The 22,379-nt window shown below is 48.4% G+C and overlaps 1 protein-coding gene across 1 annotated transcript in view; it reads left to right on the top strand.

Annotated features, from left to right (window-relative positions):
- Positions 1–16,999: 16,999 nt before the first annotated feature.
- The window catches only part of LOC147106532 (SITS-binding protein), a 375,595-nt gene continuing 370,215 nt past the window's right edge, over positions 17,000–22,379 (top strand). Inside the window, exon 1 of the mRNA XM_086007493.1 lies at positions 17,000–17,167. Coding sequence (XP_085863619.1) covers positions 17,008–17,167 — 160 coding nt within the window. The 5' untranslated portion in view covers positions 17,000–17,007. The remainder of the gene's footprint in view (positions 17,168–22,379) is intronic.

The raw sequence follows: 22,379 nt of genomic DNA, 5'->3' as shown, positions 1-22,379 counted from the left end.
AAAACTTGTTGACCTATCTGAAAAGATCTAGTTGGCCTTTCATTCATACCCTGGAATTGCCGGTTCTCTACGTCCCTTCTGACATTTGGTTTAAGCAAATCCAGCCGGCATCTTAGTCGTCTATTAAAAAACATAATGGCGGGAGTTTGATTTGTGACCGCATGTGTTGCATTCCTGTACGCCAACAAGAAGCTATCCACCTTATGTTGTAAGTTAATGGCTTCATTACCCATGGCCTTTATGGCCTTCTTGAAGGTCTGGACAAACCTTTCGGCCAATCCATTGGAGGCGGGATGGTATGGGGCTGACGTGTAGTGCTTAACCCCATTGCTCTTTAAGAATTTCTTGAATTCTTCGGACGCAAATTGCGGTCCATTATCAGAACAGATCTGTTCCGGCAGCCCATTCCTAGCAAACATGGTCCTTAACACTGTGATGGTTTTTTCCGTGGTGGTGGTGGACATCTTTATTACCTCCGGCCACTTGGAGTGTGCATCCACCGCTATTAGAAACATTGAGTCCATAAATGGACCAGCAAAGTCGATGTGTACCCTTTGCCAAGGAGATGAGGGCCACTCCCATGGATGCAGAGGAGCCTGTGGTGGCGCGTTTTGGACCTTCTGGCATCCTAGACAGCTCTTAGTGATTTCTTCGATGTCCCCATCAATGCCTGGCCACCACACAAACGCTCTTGCTAGGTTCTTCATTTTCACTCCACCCAGATGTCCCTCGTGCAGCTCCTTTAACACCTTCTGTTGAAGTTTGGGTGGAATCACCACTCTAGATCCACACATCAGGGTTCCTCGACACACTGACAGCTGTTCTTTTCTCTGCGAAAATGCTGGCAGCGTTGGTTCGCCCTGTGCTGGCCATCCCTCCACCGTTAAATCATAGACTCGTGAGAGAGTCGGGTCATTTCTTGTTTCGTTTTCGATCATCGAATTTGTTACTGGTAGACATTCCACTATGGATGAGTGGAACATCTCTACCGGGTCCACTGTAGTCGCTTCTTCTACTATCGGCAATGGCAAGCGCGATAACCCATCAGCATTTCCATGCTGTTTGGACCTTTTGTATTCGATGTCATATTGGTGTGCCCCAAGCAACACGGACCACCTCTGTAACCTTTGCGCTGTCATGGTGGAAACGGCCTTGTTAGGGTTGAATATGGACACCAACGGCTGGTGGTCTGTCAGTAATGTGAACTTCTTGCCCTGCAGGTAATGATTGAATTTCTTTACGCCCCACACAAGGCTTGGGCCTCCCTATCTATTTGAGCATAATTTCGCTCCGCGGAGGTCAATGATCGGGACGCGAATGCCACTGGCCTTTCCGAGCCATTTGGTAACTTGTGTGAAAGTACTGCTCCAATTCCATAGGGGGAAGCATCACAAGCTAGACGAAGAGGTAACGTTGGGTTGAAATGAGCCAACACTTCTTCAGAGGTAATCAACGCCTTGCTTCTGCGAAAGGCCTTTTTACATTCCTCACTCCACTTCCATGGTACTTCTTTCCGCAACAGAGCATTCAGCGGATGCAGCACCGTGGATAGATTCGGCAGAAACTTGTGATAATAATTAATCAACCCCAAGAATGATCTTAACTGTGATACGTTTTCCGGAGCGGGGGCCTTCACGACAGCTTCTATCTTGTCAGGTGACTTGTGCAGCCCCTCTCGGTCAATGACATGACCGCAGTACGAGATCCGTTTTTGGAAGAACTCACATTTCTTGCGATTAACTCGAAGGCCATATTCCTTCAACCTAGTGAGCACCAGTTTCAAATTTGTGAGGTGTTCTTCCTCGTCTTCTCCCGTAATCAGGATATCATCTAAGTAACACTGCGTGCTTGGAATTCCTTGTAATACCTGCTCCATGGCCCTCTGCCAAATTGCTGGAGCCGAAGCTACCCCAAAAACCAGTCTATTATAACGATACAAGCCTCTGTGTGTGTTGATGGTGAGGTACTGACGCGACTCTTCCTCGACTTCCATTTGTAAGTATGCCTGTGCCAGGTCTATCTTGGTGAAGTGTTTCCCTCCAGCCAACGAAGCAAAGATATCTTCAATCCGCGGAAGCGGGTATTGTACCGTGTGAAGCACCGGATTCACTGTGATCTTGAAGTCTCCGCAGATGCGGACCTTCCCCGGTCCCCCTGGCTTGTTACTTGGTGAAGACTTCATGACGGGAACAATGGGCGTGGCCCACTCACTCCAGCCCACTTTTGACAGTACCCCTGATCGTTCAAGTTCTTCCAGTTCTGCCTCCACAGCAGGTCGTATCGCGTAAGCTTCGTCTAATATTCTGGACAACCGTTCAGGTTTGACATCTTCCTTTCCGGAATCTACTGTCATGGTGTTTAGTGAATGCCAGTCTATCTTTATTTTCCTGATCCACTCCCGTCCCAGAAGTGGTGGACCTCCCTCAGGCAACACATACAGGTCCATCCTTTGGTGCTCTTTGTCCTTGTATCTCACCTTGACTTCTATCTTTCCGATGGGGTATACTTTGTGCCCCGTGTATGTCTTCAATACTAGTTCCGTATCCCGTAGGGGAATATGCTTGAATAACTTTTTATAATCATGCTTATTCATGACCGTCAATGCCGATCCGGTGTCCACTTCCATTTTCACTTGGACTTTTGCAATCTGTAGTGTGATCCAGATAGCTTGTCGGTCAGCTTCATTACTCACATTGTGAATTCTCAGACTATCCAGTTCCTTGCAGTTGGAGTGTGAGTCCGAATTCTGTTCTTCCGGACTCTTCCTAGTCACCTCATGTACCTTTCTGTACCTCTTTTGTAGTGACTCATTATTGTTGGTCTTCTTTCCTGACCGGCATACCTTAGCTATGTGACCGAGCTTGCCACATTTCCTACATTCCTGGTTTTTAAACCAGCATTGGTTCTGGTCATGTGTTGTCTTCCCACAACGATAGCATTTCGTTGTACCCGAAGTAATTTGCTGCACCCTGAGTGCCGCTGCCTTTAGCTGCATTTCCGCCGTTCCTTTCGCTGCAGCTTCGTTCGATGCAGCAATAAGGACAGCCTTCTCAAGTGTAAGGTCGTTCTCTTCGAGCAGTCGTTTTTGTGTTTCTTCCTTCGACATTCCGCACACGAATTTGTCTCGCAATGCCTCTGTCAGATTCCCTCCAAACTGGCAGTGTTTCGCTAGTCTACGCAGTCGACCAAGTATTCTGCGTTGCTTTCATCCTTCCGTTGCGTTCTCGCATAGAATTTGAATCGTTCCGCCAACATCAACGGTGTGGGGTTCAAGTGATCCTTCAGAACAGTCACAATATCATCGAAAGTCTGATCCGCCGGTTTAGCTGGTGCTAGTAGATGCTTCAAGAGCCCGTATGTCTTCGCGCCCATCGCGTTTAGCAAGGTTATAGCTTTGTCATCTTCTTCTATTTTATTGGCCTCACCATAGATCTCAATGCGTTCCACATACGTGGCCCAGTCTTCTACCTCGGAATTAAAATCGTTGATGTTACCACGCTTAGGCATCTTCCTCTCTTCCTGATAACACCACGGATTATTTCTTTAAATTTTCTTTTTTTTTCAAGATGGCGGTTCCCGTGAAAATGGCGGTTTCCCGCGCTTATCTTCTTCCCCGTCTAATGGTGGCTTCCCGTGTTTCTTCCCCTGGCGGGAGGGGTACACTTTCCCCATGGGCGACGGCCGCTGGCTTTCAGGTTCACAGCCTGCGCGTCGGCTTCAGTGCTTTCCCTTTTCTCGGCAGGGCAACCGGCGCTGGGTACACCCCGTTGACGGCGAACAGTTTCAGCCACTGGGCTGGCTCTCGCTCAGTTCCCCTTGCTCGGGCTCTGTCTCTCTCCCGCTCGCTCGGCTCTACCGGCGCTGGGTACACCCCGTTGACGGAGAACAGTTTCAGCCGCTGGACTGGCTCTCGCTCAGTCTCCCTTGGTCGGCTCTGCCTCTCCCGCTCGCTCGGCTCCCAATCGCGCCTCCCAGCCCTCTCGCAGTCCGGTGCTTCCCTCCCCGGCTGCGGCTGAGTTTATCTCTTCCCGCGCCTATGTTCCCGGTCGCAGCGCTTCGTGGCTTCGGTCGCTGCCCGGCCTTTTTCGCCGATCGCGGTCTAGCTGTCTCACGACGCCGTTGCGTCCCCCAGCCTGTCTGTACCACGGCTTCCTTGCTCCACGCTGCCCCAGTCTCAGCGCCTCTGGACCCGACTTCTGTCCGGCTCCTTTCCCCCTCGACCGTGGTCGAGTGCACCGCCCTTATCCTCCGGTTATTCTTTTTACTTTCCCTTACTCACAGTCACCGTGGCCGCCTTGCTTCTCGTGCTGATCGGCTCACTCCTCACCATGGCAGAAGGGACAGTCAGTGCCTGTTGCTGATGGAAGTCTTTGTCTCTGAATTCTTCCTCCTTTCCAGCTCTGCAGACTCGAGTTTTCTCCCAGCAGAATGACGAGGGCGGTTGCCTCTTCTCGACGCTCGTTAACTGCTTCGGAATTATTGTTGCCGCAGGGTACGATCGAACTCGTCGCCACTGTAAAGTCTGTGGGTTGTTTAGTTAATTAATACACAGACTCCAAGAGTAACTTAAAACAGGACTTTACTATTCGAAGGTCAGGGCGAATCTGCCCAATAAATCCTGACACAGCACTTATATACCGGTGTGGTCACCGTCGGTATTACAGTATACAGAAGCCAACAAAGTAGTGCAACACCTAAAGTAGTTCTCTTAAAGGTGGATGGTTACATACAATAGTTCTCTTAAAGGTAGACGGGTACATACACTACAGCCCCCAACCCAAATAATTGCCCAGCCCTGTGAAGAAGCACCGGCATTGACCAGTTGGGCCAAATGAGCTGTTTCTGTGCTGTACATTCTATGTAATTTCTATGTAATCTAAGTCAGGGGTTCTCAACCGGCTGATCACGGCCTCCTAGTGGTCCACGAGAAGGTTTCAAGGGGTCTGCAAAATCTTCGGATTGTTTCTAAAATGATTTCACGTTGACTTCCTGTTGCTTTATATTCAATGATCATCGGGTGTATTACTGTCGATGATGTGGTTCGCTCAAAGCCATTGTCTTTCTGTGGACAGATGCAGGGTTTACAAATCCCTGTCAAGGACGAAGGTCTCAGACAGATTTTAGTGTGTGTATATACAAGAGACAAAGAGGTCCGGTTGTGCAGAGGCTGAAAGACAAAGGCGCGAGTGGACCAGCAACATTGCGTCCTTCACCAATCCGGGCAGCAGGTGAAGGACGATGGTCTTCCAGCATCCCGTGACACTGTGAGACAGGCTTTGGGGAGCAGTGACTGTGGCTTTTGTAACCGGCTTATTGACTAAAATGATTAACATTGAACGTTGAGATGTTCAGTTCGACTGGTTTGGTGTTTCAGCAAGTTTCCAGATGTGAGAAGCAGAATCACAGTTTATCATTGTGAGACTATCGCAAAGCGTGGAGATTTAAATATTAATCTACTTCGGAAAGAAGATTTGATAGAGGGTAATTTTCGATCATGTTAAAGTTGCAGATTACTAATATACATAATGTGCCCGGTTTATCTCAATAACTCTCTTAAGTTTACAAAAACCAGTGAATTTATTAAAGACATTAGTAGCTTGCTTGCCGTATTTTCAGTAAATAAACACAACCATTAAGAATCCTGCCAAATTTGTTAAGACAACCTTTAGCTTCGAACACAGATTTGTGTGGTGATAGTTACCCTCCGCCCCGGTAGGGGGCGACGGAGGGTAAACAGAGACAGGAAATGAATAAAGAAGCCTCGTGTTTGTGGTGTATGTAACCTGTTCCACCTTAAGAGAACTTAAGCCTGTTCCACCTTAAGAGATGTACTACTTTCTCTGGCTGCTGTATACGTAATACCGGTGGTGACCACACCGGTATATAAGCACTGTGTAGTAATATTGTATTCAGTATAGTCCCTACCTCCAACCAGTAAAGACCTGTTGAATTTACTCTTGTAGTCTGTGTAGTAATTATCACTATAACACACAGACTTAACAGTGGCGACGAGTCCGATTCTTACCCTGCGGCAGTTATTTCCACGGCGGCTTCGTCCACAGACAGGACGTCGAAGAGAGGTTTCCACCCTCATCACCCTACTGGAAGACACATCGAGCGGCAGGCATCGAGGAACCGGAGTGCAGAAGACATCCTGACCTCGAAGCCTCCATCAGCGACTGTCAGCTTCTTCTTTCTACCTCGGTGGTGGGTAAGCCGGGCAGCGACGCGACAGAAAGTCAACCGCGTTGGCTGTACAGACAGGGCTGGGAAGACGGAGGAATAAGGGCGGTGAGATCGATCGCGACCGGAGATACGGGCCGGGCCGCTTTCGAGCGAGAGGCGCAGCGCGGGGACATCGATCGCGACCGGAGATAAGGGCCGCATTCGGGCTAAAAGGCACAGCGTCTGGGGAAACTGAAGGCACGAGAGCCGCGGAGCGGAGACAGCGTCGGGGGACGGTTGAAGACCGCCAAGCGCGGGAAAACCGCCATTTTGTGGGCGGAGGATGACGACGACAAGAGCGGGAAGCCGCCATCTTGGATAACATAAAAATACAATAAATTGCAACGATGCCTAAACATGGGAACATTAATACCTTTGATAGTGACATCGAAGATTGGGCCATGTATGCAGAACGCATACAAAATTATTGTAAGGCAAATAAAATTCCTGATGCAGGTAAAGCACTAACATTATTAAATTTAATGGGTGCGAAGACATACGGGCAATTGAAACACCTTGTATCACCAGATGAACCGGCGGATAAGATGTTCGAGGAGATTGTTACTGTCCTGAAAAATCATCTAAACCCCACGCCGCTGATGCTAGCGGAACGATTTAAATTTTACGACAGAAGGCAGCTGCAGAATGAAAGCAATGCTGAATATTTGATGGAATTACGTAAGCTAGCAAAATATTGTCAGTTTGGAACGGGACTGACAGAGGCACTACGAGATAAATTTGTGTGTGGTTTATTTAAACAGGATACACAAAAGCGACTGCTCGAGGAGAATGAGCTGACGCTTGAGAAGGCGGTCACTATGGCAGCAGCACACGAAGCCGCAGCGAGAGGCACGGCAGTAATGCAGCTACGGTCACCGGAACTCGGTACAAACAAATTGGGTTTGAGCTCTGTCAAATGTTATCGTTGTGGAAAGACAACGCACGATCAGAACCAGTGTTGGTTTAAAAACCAAGAATGCAGAACGTGTGGCAGGCTTGGCCACATAGCTAAAGTATGCCGGTCAGGAAAGAAGACCAGCAACAAAAAGTCACCGCAAGGAAAATACGCAAAGGTACACAAGGTGACAAAGAACAGTTTGACCGAACAGAAGTCAGATTCAGACGCTAGCAGTAATGAACTGGATAGCTTAAGAGTACACAACGTTGGTAAGGATGCAGATCTCCAGACAATTTGGGTCACTCTTCAGATAGCAGGAGTCCAAGTAAAAATGGAATTGGACACTGGATCGGCATTGACGGTCATGAATAAGAAAGATTACAGAAGGTTATTCCAACATATTCCCCTACAGGATACGGAGATTATATTGAAAACATACACGGGGCAAAGAGTGTACCCCATCGGAAAAATAGAGGTAGAAGTGGTCCACAAGGGCGAAGAAAGCCAAGTAATGGACTTATATGTGCTACCTGAAGGAGGTCCACCACTACTAGGATGGGAGTGGATTAGGAAAATGAATATGGACTGGCACTCCTTGAAGGCACTAACGGTAGATTCCGGGGAAACAGATGTCAAACCTAAACGATTGTCCAGAATATTGGATGATGCTAAAGAGGTGTTCCAGCAGGGACTGGGAACACTGAGAGGAATTACGGCAAACATCAAGATTGATGAACATGCACAACCAAAATTTTTTAAAGCCAGACCGGTACCCTATGCAATACGACCTACTGTTGAAGCGGAACTGGAAGCACTAGAACGTTCAGGTGTACTGTCTAAGGTAGATTGGAGTGAGTGGGCTACGCCCATTGTTCCCATTATGAAACGTCCTGCGAGCAACAAGCCAGGAGATCCAGGGAAGGTTCGCATCTGTGGAGATTTCAAAATCACCGTTAATCCGGTGCTTCACACGGTGCAGTATCCGCTTCCACGGATTGAGGATATTTTCGCTTCATTGTCTGGCGGGAAACACTTCACCAAGATAGACCTGGCGCAGGCGTACTTGCAGATGGAGGTTGAGGAAGAGTCACGCCAATACCTCGCGATCAACACGCATCGAGGGTTGTACCGGTACAATAGGCTGGTTTTTGGAGTGGCATCGGCTCCAGCAATTTGGCAGAGGGCCATGGAGCAGGTATTACAGGGAATTCCAGGCACACAATGTTACCTGGACGATATTCTGATCACAGGTGATGGTGATGAACAACATCTCGCAAACTTGGAACTGGTGCTCAACAGACTGAAAGAGTATGGACTTAGAGTAAATCGGCAGAAATGTGAGTTCTTCCAGAAGCGGATCTCGTACTGTGGCCATGTCATTGACCGGGAGGGGCTTCATAAGTCTCCTGACAAGATTGAGGCAGTTGTAAAGGCTCCCGCTCCGGAGAATGTCTCTCAGTTGAGGTCGTTTCTAGGATTAATTAGCTATTACCATAAATTTCTGCCAAATCTATCCACGGTACTGCACCCATTAAACGCTCTTTTACAGAAAGGGGTACCATGGGAATGGGGCGAAAACTGTAAGAAGGCATTTCGCAAAAGCAAAGAATTGATCACCTCAGAGGAAGTGTTGGCTCACTTCAACCCGACACTGCCTATTCGGTTGGCTTGTGATGCTTCTCCATATGGTATTGGGGCAGTACTCTCACACAAGTTGCCAAATGGCACGGAAAGGCCAGTCGCGTTTGCATCCAGATCATTGACCTCCGCTGAGCGCAACTATGTGCAGATCGATAGGGAGGCTCTTAGCCTTGTATGGGGAGTGAAGAAGTTTAATCATTACCTGCAGGGCCAAAAATTCACACTTCTGACAGACCATCAACCGTTGGTATCCATTTTTAACCCTAAGAAGGGTGTTTCGGTGATGACAGCGCAGCGTCTCCAGAGATGGTCTCTTTTCCTAGGGGCACATCAATATCAAATAGAATTCAAAGGTACGAAACAGCATGGCAATGCTGATGGGCTGTCGCGCCTGCCACTACCTGAAGAAGAAGAGACGACGAAAGTTGACCCTGTTGAGTTATTTCATTCGACCATCATCGAGTGTTTACCAGTCACCAATGCAAGTATTGAAAGAGAAACCAGGAACGACCCGACACTGTCCAGAGTCTACGAGGTGACAGTGAAAGGATGGCCAACACGGGGTGATCCTCTGTTACCGGCATTTTTGGCAAGGCGAGACCAGCTGTCCGTCTGCCATGGTACCTTGATGTACGGGACAAGAGTGATTATTCCTCCCAAGTTAAGGGAAAGAGTTTTAAACGAACTGCACGAAGGTCATCTGGGGGTAGTTAAAATGAAAAGTCTTGCTAGGGCTTATGTATGGTGGCCGGGTATTGACCAACAGATTGAGGAGTTAACGAAAAGCTGCGCTGGGTGCCAAAAAGTGCAAAATGCACCTCCGATAGCACCGCTACACCCATGGGAATGGCCTTCAGCCCCATGGCAACGCGTACACATTGACTTTGCTGGTCCATTCATGGACTCCAAGTTCCTAATCGCGGTGGACGCACATTCCAAATGGCCAGAAGTCATCAAGATGAATACCACTACTTCAGAAAAGACAATTGCGGTGTTAAGAACAATATTCGCAAGGAACAGATTGCCAGAACAGATCTGTTCGGACAACGGACCACAGTTTGTATCGGAAGAATTCCGACAATTCTTAAAGAAGAATGGAGTAAAACATTATACCTCTGCCCCATATCATCCGGCGACAAACGGGTTGGCTGAAAGATTTGTCCAGACATTCAAAAAGGCAATTAAGGCCATGAACGATGATCAGATTCCGCTGCAACACAAGGTCGACAAGTTCCTGATGTCATATCGAAACGCCGATCATGCAGTGACTAACCAAAGTCCTGCCATGATGTTTTATAACAGGAGGTTGCGGTCCAAGTTGGACTTGTTAAAACCAAATGTGCGGAGGGAAGTGGAAAACAAACAGTTTCGGCATATTAACAACAAGACCACTCGAACTTTCGACGTAGGACAACCAGTGTTGGCAAGGGGCTATGGAAATGAAAAATGGCAGTCCGGAACAATTCGGGCCAGACAAGGACCTCTGATGTACACAGTAGATATTGGTCATAATGTGATAAGGCGTCATGCGGATCAACTGGTAGAGTCAAGAGCAAGGGTCGAACCCATGGTTGTGACAGAGACAACTGTGGAAGACGTTAATGAACCTGAAGCATCTACCTCGGCAGGGAATGTGCTTGATGATGATGACACCCAATACATTGGAAACCAAATAGAGGAGGCACCTCAACAACAAGAATCAGAGATTACTGAGAGGCGTTATCCAAGCTGCATCAGAAAGCCTCCTGAGAGACTGAACCTTTGAACTGTTATACCTGAAGTTATATATGTATATATGTTATTATGTTATGTTAAATGGGGATATGACTGTTAAGCTAAAAAGGGAGGATTGTGGTGTATGTAACCTGTTCCACCTTAAGAGAACTTAAGCCTGTTCCACCTTAAGAGATGTACTACTTTCTCTGGCTGCTGTACACGTAATACCGGTAATATAAGCACTGTGTAGTAATATTGTATTCAGTATAGTCCCTACCTCCAACCAGTAAAGACCTGTTGAATTTACTCTTGTAGTCTGTGTAGTAATTATCACTATAACACACAGACTTAACAGTGTTGATGGCTGAAGGAATACATCCCGTGTCCGTGTGTTGAGCACATTACATGGTGACAGAAGTGGCAAGTACCCGAAATACCCTTGTTAAAGACTGTCTGCGTCAACGGAACTAACTTTCCCGGTGAAACCAGTCAGCTCCCGGTGAGTGAAAGTTTACGATACGGGTGTAGCATAGTAGCTAGTTAAGCCAGGATGGAGATAAACAAGAGAGACTGAAAAAAAAAAAGTGTACTTACCCCACGTTGCTTACTATCATGGCCACTCAAAGTCCTGCATTCTTTCAGATTTCTCCCCCCTCCGAATTTGATTTTACACGGCCAGAAGAGTGGCCGTTGTGGCTCAGCAGATTTGAACGCTTCAGACAGGCTTCAGGCCTTGATAAACAGTCACAGAAAAAACAGGTCAACACGCTATTATATTCCATGGGAGCGGAGGCTGAAGCGATCGTCCGGTGCAGGAATATTACGGCTGATCAACTGAACAGCTATGACACAGTTAAAACGGAGTTGTCTAATTATTTCATCCCGTGGAGGAATTTGATATTCGAACGCGCAAGATTCCATAGGCGCGTGCAGGAGAGAGGGGAATCGGGTGATAGCTTCATCAAAGCGCTATATGAGCTCATAGAACACTGTGAATATGGAGCTATGCGGGACGAACTAATTCATGACAGATTGGTTGTTGGACTAAGGGATCTTAAACTCTCTGAAAAATTACAGATGGATCCAGACCTCACAGTTGACAAAGCAAAAACACAGGTTTTCCAAAGTGAAGCAATAAAGAAACAGCAATCAATGCTTCAGAAAGATAGTAATGAGGAGGAGGAGTCCATTGAAACCATAAGTGCCCCCCGACAATCAGACCCCAAAAACATTTTTCTACCAAATCAAGACAAACTGATGCACATGAATATGTACAGAGGCCTCGCACTGGAACTCAAACTGGAACACATTTCCAACCACAAAAGTCGAGTTGCAGATGGTGTGGCCGGAGTACACACAATAGACAAATCTGCCCAGCCAAAGACGTTAGCTGCAGGAATTGCCAGAAAAAGGGACATTTTGCTGCAGTTTGCCGATCCACACCTGCGGTTGCTGAAATATCAGAGGACGACGACAATGAGATAGCGTTCCTGGGGTCAATTGGAGATGGGCAGGACCAGCCGTGGACCATCACCCTAAGCCTGTGTGGTCACATGACTGAATTCAAAATCGATACAGGGGCTGATGTCACTGTTATCCCAGAGTGCCTCTACAACGACCTAGGTCAAGAGGCTCTTCAGAGCACCACTAAGATTCTCCAGGGGCCTGGTCAAGTCCCGTTGAATGTCAGAGGAAAATTTTCAGCTACCCTGACCCGTGGTCCACGGTCTACAAAACAGGATGTGTATGTGGTACGCGGTCTACGAACAGTGCTCCTCGGTCGCCCCGCCATCATTTCCCTGCGTCTGGTGTCCAGGTTGGACCCACAAGTAGCAGAGACAGTATCTACGGACCTCGAACGGGAGGTCAGACAGCGGTTCCCCAGACTGTTTCAAGGCATTGGGCGACTGCAAGAGGAGTATCACATTCGCCTCAAGCCGGATGCTAAACCTTTTGCTCTCTCTACACCCCGACGTGTCTCGCTGCCCCTTATGCCCAAAGTTAAGGAGGAACTCACCCACATGGAGCAACTGGGGATAACTGCAAGAGTTGAGGAACCCACAGCCTGGTGCTCCGGAATGGTTGTAATCCCAAAACCCAACAAAAAAATCAGAATCTGCGTAGACCTAACAAAACTCAATGAAAGTGTCTGTAGAGAGCTGCATCTCTTACCCTGCGTAGAGCACACTCTGGGGCAGCTGAAAGATGCAAAGGTTTTTACAAAGCTTGACGCTCAATCTGGTTTCTGGCAAATATCCTTGTCAGAGGAGTCAAAACGTCTCACCACGTTCATCACGCCATTCAGACGTTACTGTTTCCACAGACTGCCCTTTGGAATATCCTCCGCCCCTGAGCATTTCCAGCGCCGCATGTCCCGCCTCCTTGAGGGACTTGATGGTGTCTTATGCCAAATGGATGATGTGTTGGTGTTTGGCGCAACCCAAGAACAGCACGATCAGCGACTTTTTGCAATTCTCAGTAAACTACAGCAAGCTGGACTTACTCTTAACTCCAAATGTGAATTCACCAAAACGCAGGTGAAATTTCTCGGCCAGGTCATCGATGGGACCAGTGTCAGAGCAGATCCTGACAAAGTCAAGGCCCTCGCACACATGGCCGCGCCAAGGAATGTTTCTGAAATACGCCGCTTCATGGGCCTGGTCAATCACTTGGGCAAATACATACCCCATCTAGCCGATAAAACCAAGCCACTCCGGGATCTCCTCAACAGGCAGACCTCATGGTATTGGGGACCCCAGCAGTCCCAAGCTTTCACTGAGATAAAGACGGAGCTAACCACCCCGCCAGGCCTTGCACTGTATGACCCCAATGCACTCACTAAAGTGTCAGCTGATGCCTCATCGTTTGGCTTGAGTGCAGTCCTTTTACAAAAGAGACCTGACACTGACTGGCGCCCTGTAGCCTATGCTTCACGAGCCCTTTCAAAAACAGAGCAGCGCTATGCGCAGATTGAAAAAGAGGCCCTGGCCATTACATGGGCGTGTGAGCACTATAGAGACTTCCTAATAGGCCGAAATTCCAGGTCGAAACAGATCACAAGCCCCTCCTTACACTATTGGGATCTAAAAACCTGGACGAGTTGTCCCCCCGCATTCAGCGCTTTTGGATGCGACTCATGCACTTTCACTTCACTATATCACATGTGCCAGGGAAGAGCCGAGCAACTGCCGATGTCCTCTCCAGGGCTCCCTACCAGCCGCCGGTGGATGATTCCCCTGAGGTGCAGTGCATAGAGAATTATGTACACTCAATACTCACTGCACTGCCCATTACCGAGAAATGCCTGGCTGCACTTCGTCAAGAACATGAAACGGATGAACTACTTCGTCAGGTCTTCGTATACTGCCGTGAGGGCTGGCCAGATCATGCGAAACTTGACAGCGCTCTTAGACCTTACGCGGCCGTTTCAGGTGACCTCACTATTGCACAAGGATTGCTGCTACAAGGGTGCCGGTTGGTCATTCCAGCATCAATGCAGAAAGACATTCTGGACAAACTGCATGATGGCCATCAAGGGATCACAAAATGCAGAGCACGAGCCAGGTGTTCTGTCTGGTGGCCTGGATTAAGCGGTCAACTACAACATAAAGTACAACAATGCCCAAGCTGCACCCAAATGAGACAACAACCACCAGAGCCATTGATTCCAGATGACACTCCTGAGGGCCCATGGCAGAAGGTTGGGGCTGATCTATTTCATTTGGATAACTCAACTTACCTGGTAATGTTTGACTACTTCTCTAAGTTCATTGAAGTTATCAAGCTCCTCTCCACCACCTCACATGCAGTCGTTGAATGTATGAAATCCTGCTTTGCCTGCCTAGGGGTCCCCCTGCTTGTCCGAACAGATAATGGCCCCCAATTTGCCTCGGACACCTTTTGCTCATTTGCCGACAGCTGGGACTTCACCCATGTCACATCCAGTCCTCTGTATCCTCAAAGCAATGGGGCTGCCGAGCGCGCTGTCCAGACAGTCAAACAGCTTTTAAAAAAGTCACCTGACCCATATCGGGCACTCCTTGCATACCGCTCCACACCTCTTTCTAGCGGATTCAGCCCTGCTGAGTTGCTACAAGGCAGAAAACTTCGTACAACCGTGCCAACTATGCCATCACTCCTGACCCCAGGCTGGCCCGACCTCCAGAATGTTACAGACAAGGACAAACAATCTAAACTAAGACAACAGGCCAACTTTAACAGTCACCACAGAGCTAAGCCCTTGTGTCCACTCCTTCCAGGTGACTATGTGTGGATACGTGACTCCCGCAAAAGAGGCATTGTGCAAGGACAGGCCAACACCCCAAGATCGTATCTGGTTGATATCCAGGGCCAGATTGTTCGCAGGAACCGCAGACACCTCGCACTTACCGCAGACACCTCGCACTTACCCAGCAGCCCCCAGATGCTGCTGATGAGCCTTCCATTCCCGATGACTACAATGGGGATGCGGGTCCTGGAACTCCTCCACCCACAGGGGATACCCCACCTCCGTCTCCTCCACCCACAGGGGATACCCCACCTCCGTCTCCTCCACCCACAGGGGATACCCCACCTCCGTCTCCTCCACCCACAGGGGATACCCCACCTCCGTCTCCTCCACCCACAGGGGATACCCCACCTCCATCGGGTTCCAGACGATACCCTGAAAGGGTCCGCAATCCTCCTTCATACCTCCAGGACTTTGCAACATGAATAGCTTAAGAACCAAGACACCTCATTGGGTCAGAATAATACCCGAGGTACTTGGTGGAGGGTTCAATCACCTTGTCCCTCCAAGCTTACTCTGCTTGCATTATTCGTGTTTCTCTAAAAACAAAAAAAAAGAAGAGATACATTGTGCATTAGAGATGTTGGCCTAGAAATTCAGTGGCCTGCGCCACCAGTTTGCGCCCAAAGAGGGCTTTTGCGCCAGTCTGCAAACTTCAGGCGAAATTCAGTGGTGCGCTAATGGCGGCGTTAGGCTGTAGCGCTGCGCCGCCACCAAAGACGTCATCGGTGTGCGCAGCGCCCCGTTTCCGTGAAGAACGCCATATTAAGTCGCACCCGCCTCTTCAGCGCCGGCCGCAAACAGCGACCGGTACACAGGGCCTACCTGTGGCGGTAGTGGCGGTAATTAAAGTGGAGGTGCGGCCGGCCGCTTTTTCGGCGGCCGCCTGCCCGCACCTCCTTCCCCGGCCTCCTCCACCCCCCCCCCCCCCGCGGCATTGCCGGCTGGTTTCCGGGAGCCCGGCACTTCTCCGTTCTGCCGGGCTCTTTTGCCGGCACTCGCGATCAGGGCTCCGGCTGCTGCAGGCACCTCCCCCTTAAGAGAGGGAGGAAGGCCTGCAGTACCGCAGCCTGCCGCTCCGCTGCGGGTGGCGCTGCGGCCACTAGCGCGCCGATAATCAGTTTCAGCGCCCAAGCGGGGCGCCGAAACCCCTGTTTAGCGGCCGCCTTCCACTTGGTGCGCTGACACTGAATATCCCGCTTGCGCAAGTGGATCCGCGCGCAGCGGTAATTCCGGTGCCCAGGCGAGCTGGGCGCCCCAAAATGAATTTCTAGGCCGTTATGTTTGTTAGAGTTTGTTATTTCTTAAGCACAGTAAAAAAGTAATGATTTGAAAGAAGGTCATTTGAAATGTTAATAGTAAAGGAATAGTATTCAAAGTCTGTTTAGAAAGGGAGATGTGGTGATAGTTACCCTCCGCCCCGGTAGGGGGCGACGGAGAGTAAACAGAGAAAGGAAATGAATAAAGAAGCCTCGTGTTGATGGCTGAAGGAATACATCCCGTGTCCATGTGTTGAGCACATTACAATTTGTAGTAAAACTTGTGAATTTTAGGAATTTGAAACCATCCAGATGATCAATAAGGTGAAATGACTGCGCTGCAGGTCAATGAAACCTCCCCATCCTGACCTGAACATGCCACAATTCTTCAAATTATTGCATAAATTATAGCTTATTTGGAAATAAGCTCTATCTGAAAATACAGTCAGTTGTTTCGATCTAGTGTTGCTGGAGATTTTGGTGCCGGGCCTGGGGAATGTCCCCGAACTATCACTAAATAATGCCAATATTCTGGTGGGCTTTCTGGGTCGCACATTTCTATTTATTGAGCTATCTGGGGGACTGGGGTGGGGTTTCTGTGCATTTGACCAGAATCATATCCTTGCTCTTTATAAATGGATTGATGATACTGTTACATGAAGCACTGAGGGAGTCTTTCTTCCCGGTCAACTGTTTGAAGGATTGTACCATTTGTACTCAGACTGTACAAAAGTGATGGATCACCTTTCATAGAATCGAGTACAGAAGGAGGCCAATCGGCCCATCGTGTCTGTGCTGGCTCTTTGTTTAATTGTATAACTCATTTTTATATGTAAAAAGATACTGTGTTGCGTTACGGGGGGGTCAGTGGGATTTTTGTAACATGGGAGGGGAGCCTCAGAAGCGAAAAGGTTGAGAACCTCTCATCTATGTAATATGTAATTGGATTCTCTGTGACTTGTTTACAGGATTGTTTCTCCATGGTGAATGTGTCCTGGTATGGAGGAGGAAGCATGCACTCGCAGTACTGGCCCATAAACAGTGCCGACATTGACTTGCAGCCATTCATCATCAGTGACCTGCAGGACACACCAACAGGTTATGGATCTGTGTTAGAGAGGTACTTCCTTGGATCAACAGGTGAGTGTGTACAGTCTCACTTTACGCAAATTGAACTCTTCAAGAAATTTGGGCTTGAGCTTAAATCTCGGGTCCAAACACTGGCCTGGTCAAACAATGGATCACTGTGACAATTCACAGCCACAAGCAATGTCAGGATGGGAGTTGGTCAGCTTTGATTCCCTTATATGCATCATTCTGAGCTACAGGTGAGCCTGTCGGGGGATGGGTTAGACAACACATTGAAAAAAATGAAGTCACTTCTCCAGACCGAGTCTCTATTCACTGATGATGGTCCTCTGAAGATCAGCATCAGCAGTTAAAGGATATTTTTGCACGTTCAGAGTAATGGAGAGGCTGGTGGCAGACTCTGGTATCAGGGTGAGGAATGGCTTGAATCATCCTTGTTGAGGACTCAATGCCAATTATGGCAGGTCTATCATAGTTTCTTATCCCAGTGTAAATAAAGAACCATCATTGGACTCCCCATTACCCCAGTGTAAATAATGACTCATCAATGGACTCCTCCTTACCCCAGTACAAATAATGACCCCATCATTGGACTTCCCCTTACCCCAGTGTAAATAGTGACCTCTTCACTGGATTCCCTCTTACCCCAGTGCAAATAATGACCCCATCATTGGACTTCCCCTTACCCCAGTGTAAATAGTGACCCATCAATGGACTCCCCCTTAGCCCAGTGCAAGTAATGACCCCATCATTGGACTCTCCCTTACTCCAGTGTAGATAGTGACCCATCAATGGGCTCCCCATTATCCCAGTGCAAATAATTACCCCATCATTGGACTGCCCCTTACCCCAGTGTAAATAATGACCCATCAATGGACTCCCCCTTACCCCAGTGTAAATAATGACCCTATCAATAGGATCTTTGATATCCATGTTCAAATAAACATCGAATATAGGAACAGAAGTCGGACATTCAGCCTTTCAGCCTGTTCCGCTATTCAGTTAGATCATAGCTGATCTGTATCTTAACTCCATCTACACGCCTTGGTTCCATAACCCTTAATACCCTTACCTAACAAAAATCTGTCAGATCTGTTTTGAAATTTTCAGTTGACCCGCAGTTCAACAGCTTTTTGGGGGAGAGAGTTCCAGATTTCCACTACCCTTTGTGTGAAGAAATGTTTCCTGACATCACCCCTGAATGGTCGAGCTCTAATTTTAAGGTTGTGCTCCCTTGTTCTGGGCTCTCCGGCCAGAGGGAATAGTTTCTCTCTATCACTCCTTTAAGCATCTTAAACACCTCAATAGATCACCCCTTAATCTCCTATATTCAACGGAATACAAGCCTAGTTTGTGCAACCTGTTCTCATAATGTAACCACTTTAGCCCCAGTATCATTCTGGTGAACCTGCCTTGCACACCGCCCAGAATAGACCACAGCACTCCAGATGGGGTCTAATCAGAGCTTTATACAACTGTAAAAAGGCATATCTTTCTCCCCTTTGTATTTCAGCCCCAGAAAGATGTGTATATGGTGCTTTCCTGCCATTACATAGATTTATACAGAATCTACAGCACAGAAACAGGCCATTCGGCCCAAGTGGTCTACTCCACACGAGCCTCCTCCCACTTCAGGACACCACACTTTAGGAAGGATGTCAAGGCCTTGGAGAGGGTACAGAGGATGTTTACCAGATGATACCAGGGATGAGGGAGTTCAGTTATGTGGAGAGATTGGAGAAGCTGGGATTGTTCTCCTTTGAGCAGGGAAGGTCAAGGGGAGACCATATAGAGGTATTTAAAGTTATGAGGGGTTTTGATAGAGCAAGTAGGGAGAAACGGTTTCCTCTGGCAAGTGGGTCGGTAACTAGAGGTCACAGATTTAAAATAATTGGCAAAAGAACGAGGGGAAATGAGAAATGTTTTCACACAGAGGGTTGTTATGATCTGGAACGCTCTACCTGAAAGGAAGGTGGAAGCAAATTTCGAAAGGCAATTGGACACGTACTTGAAGAGGACTAACTTGCAGGGTCATGGGGGAAAAGCTGGGGTATGGGACTAAATTGAACAGCTCTTTCATAGAGCTGGCACAGGCACGATGGGCAGAATGGCCTCCTTCTGTGCTGTATGATTCTATGATTCCATGGACTGCTTCACCCTCACCCTGTGGCAGTGAGAGCCACATTCTCACCACTCTCTGGGTAAAGTCATTGCTCCCGAATTCTTTGTTTGATCTGTATATAACTACCTCACAAGCTAAGGCAAAAGAACATTAAACAATCTCAGGGGCTGTGGTTAACACTTTGAACGTTCCGGTGTCTGGGCTAAGCTCGACATTCACAAAATACGGCCTTTGATTCCACGATCCCACACTCCTGGGACCCCATCTCTGAGCCGCACTACCTGTCCATGCAGCTCCCTCCGATGTCATGGGACTATGCACACAGCATTCCAACTGGACGGGTGCTAGGAATCATCGCACTGACCCAACAGCCGTGGGTTCACAAGTCTGCTAGCTTCCCGCTATTTTGGGACACTTGTTATTGAGCTAGGGCCTGGGAGGATGTAAGGAACACTCCAAGCTTTTAAAGAGAAGGCAGGGGTCTCAAGGGTATATCCTATTTCCCTGAAACCATGACAGCCGGGCAAGTGGCTCTTATTGACGGACACCAGGTCTCCTTGACGACATTCCCTTGATGATGTCGAGTGGTGTTATTTTAGAAAGTTACCAGTTCAGGGATTTGAGGCTGGGAGCTCCCTGTGGGCCTCAGTTGGGAAATGCTCTGCAGTATGTAACTGAGCCCCTCAGTCCAGGAACGTCCCAGCTCCCATCCCCAGTCTGCATCGAGTCAGCTGATCTTATCTGGGGCAGCAGCGAAGGGTGGGGGGGGTAAATATCAGGCAGCGGGCATGCTTCTCAGCACTGCTGGGCAATGTGTGTTGAGGGGGCGGTGGGGGGCGCAGGCAGGATCAGGCTGTGACCACCCCCCCCACAACCAAACATGGCCCAGTTTGACACACTAAGGATGACCGTTTGGCTGAATTATCAGGAGAGTGAGAGGCCAGCAGAGCACCCAGCGAAACAAGAGAATAAGACCTGGAGCCGACAAGGGGAGAACTTATCCTTGTCTGTTGTACAAATGTTAAAGACGTTCCATCAAGGCTCCTTGTGTTTGGTTTCCGTTCGAATCAGCTGTGTCGACACTTTCAGGCTGCATCTGCCGTCCTGGGATCCCAAGAACAGGACAACTGCTGCCAACAAGGGCTTTACTGGGATTAGTGTGTCATCAGGTGATCGTCAGATGGAGAAATGTGAGCGGGATCAGCAGTTCCTGAGGGGGGTGGGGTGGGGGAGAGGCACGTATGACACACAGAGCTGACATAACCTCCAACAAACACAGGCCACAGTCTGTAAATCAAGCCTGAGAGATTGCCAAGTTCGAAGGCAACTGGACTGATGGCTTCCAGGTCATGTGGGTTTTTCGGAACTAGAGACATGACACACGGAGCCCAAACCATTCATCTTTGCAGGTCACAGTGTGTGTGGAGGTTCTCCTCTGGATAAGGCAGTAAATACCCAAGGCATGCAGGCTTGCAAGGCCCCAGATTTGAGCCCGGGGCATGTGCTGTTGGGCTGTGACAATTGACCTTGGACTAACTAAGGTCAGACAGGATTCCTGCTGCTGATCTGTGACTCACATTGGAATGTTGGGTGAGGACAGTCGGTGATGCCCATACACTACAATCCAGCCAATTACCGTCCATCAGTCTACTCTCAATCATCAGCAAAGTGATGGAAGGTGTCGTCGACAGTGCTATCAAGCAGCACTTACTCACCAATAACCTGCTCACTGATGCCCAGTTTGGGTTCCGCCAAGACCACTCAGCTCCAGACCCCATTGCAACCTTGGTCAAAACATGGACAAAGGAATTGAATTCCAGAGGTGAGATGAGAGTGACTGCCCTTGACATCAAGGCAGCATTTGACCGAGTATGGCATCAAGGAGCCCTAGTAAAACTGAAGTCAATGGGAATCGGGAAAAATGCTCCACTGGCTGGAGCCATACCTAACATAAAGGAAGATGGTTGTGGTGGCTGAAAGATAATCATCACAGCCCCAGGACATTGCTGCAGGAGTTCCTCAGGGCAGTGTCCGAGGCCCAAACATCTTCAGCTGCTTCATCAATGACCTTCCCTCCAACATAAGGTCAGAAATGGGGATGTTCGCTGATGACTGCACACTGTTCAGTGCCACTCACAACTCCTCAGATAATGAAGCAGTCCATGCCCACATGCAACAAGACCTGGACGACAGACAGGCTGGGGCTGATACATGGCAGGTAACATTCGCACCACAGAAGTGCCAGGCAATGACTGTCTCCAACAAGCAAGAGTCAAACCACCACCCCTTGACATTCAACGGCATTACCATCGCTGAATCCTCCACCATCAACATCCTGGGGGTCACCATTGACCAGAAACTTAACTGGACCAACCACATAAATACTGTGGCAACAAGAGCAGCTCAGAGGCTAGGTATTCTGCGGCGAGTGTCTCACCTCCTGACTCCCCAAAGCCTTTCCACCATCTACAAGGCACAAGTCAGGAGTGTGATGGAATACTCTCCATTTGCCTGGACGAGTGCAGCTCCAAAAACACTCAAGAAGCTCAACACCATCCAGGACAAAGCAGCCCGCTTGATTGGCACCCCATCCACCACCATAATTTATTTAAAAAGGGCAGTAGACAGAAGGCTGGAAACTATAGACCGGTTAGCCTAACATCTGTGGTAGGTAAAATTTTGGAGTCCATTATTAAGGAGACAGTAACAGGACATTTGGATAATCATAATTTAATAGGACAAAGTCAGCATGGTTTTATCAAGGGGAAGTCATGTTTGACAAATTTGCTGGAGTTCTTTGAGGAAGTAACGTATAGGGTGGATAAAGGGGAACCAGTGGACGTAGTGTATTTAGACTTCCAAAAGGCATTTGACAAGGTGCCACACAAAAGATTATTGCTTAAGATGAAAAATCACGGGATTGGGGGTAATATTCTGGCATGGATAGAGGATTGGCTATCTAACAGAAGGCAGAGAGTTGGGATAAATGGTTCATTCTCAGACTGGCAATCAGTAACTAGTGGTGTTCCGCAGGGGTCAGTGCTGGGTCCCCAACTCTTTACAATCTATATTAACGATTTGGAGGAGGGGACCGAGTGTAACATATCAAAGTTTGCAGATGATGCTAAGATGGGAGGGAAA

Source organism: Somniosus microcephalus, chromosome 15 (genome assembly GCF_052327205.1).
Source record: "Somniosus microcephalus isolate GS21.2 chromosome 15, FLI_Smic_1.0, whole genome shotgun sequence".
Classification (NCBI taxonomy): Eukaryota; Metazoa; Chordata; class Chondrichthyes; order Squaliformes; family Somniosidae; genus Somniosus; species Somniosus microcephalus.
This window is presented reverse-complemented; position numbering and strand designations above follow the sequence as displayed.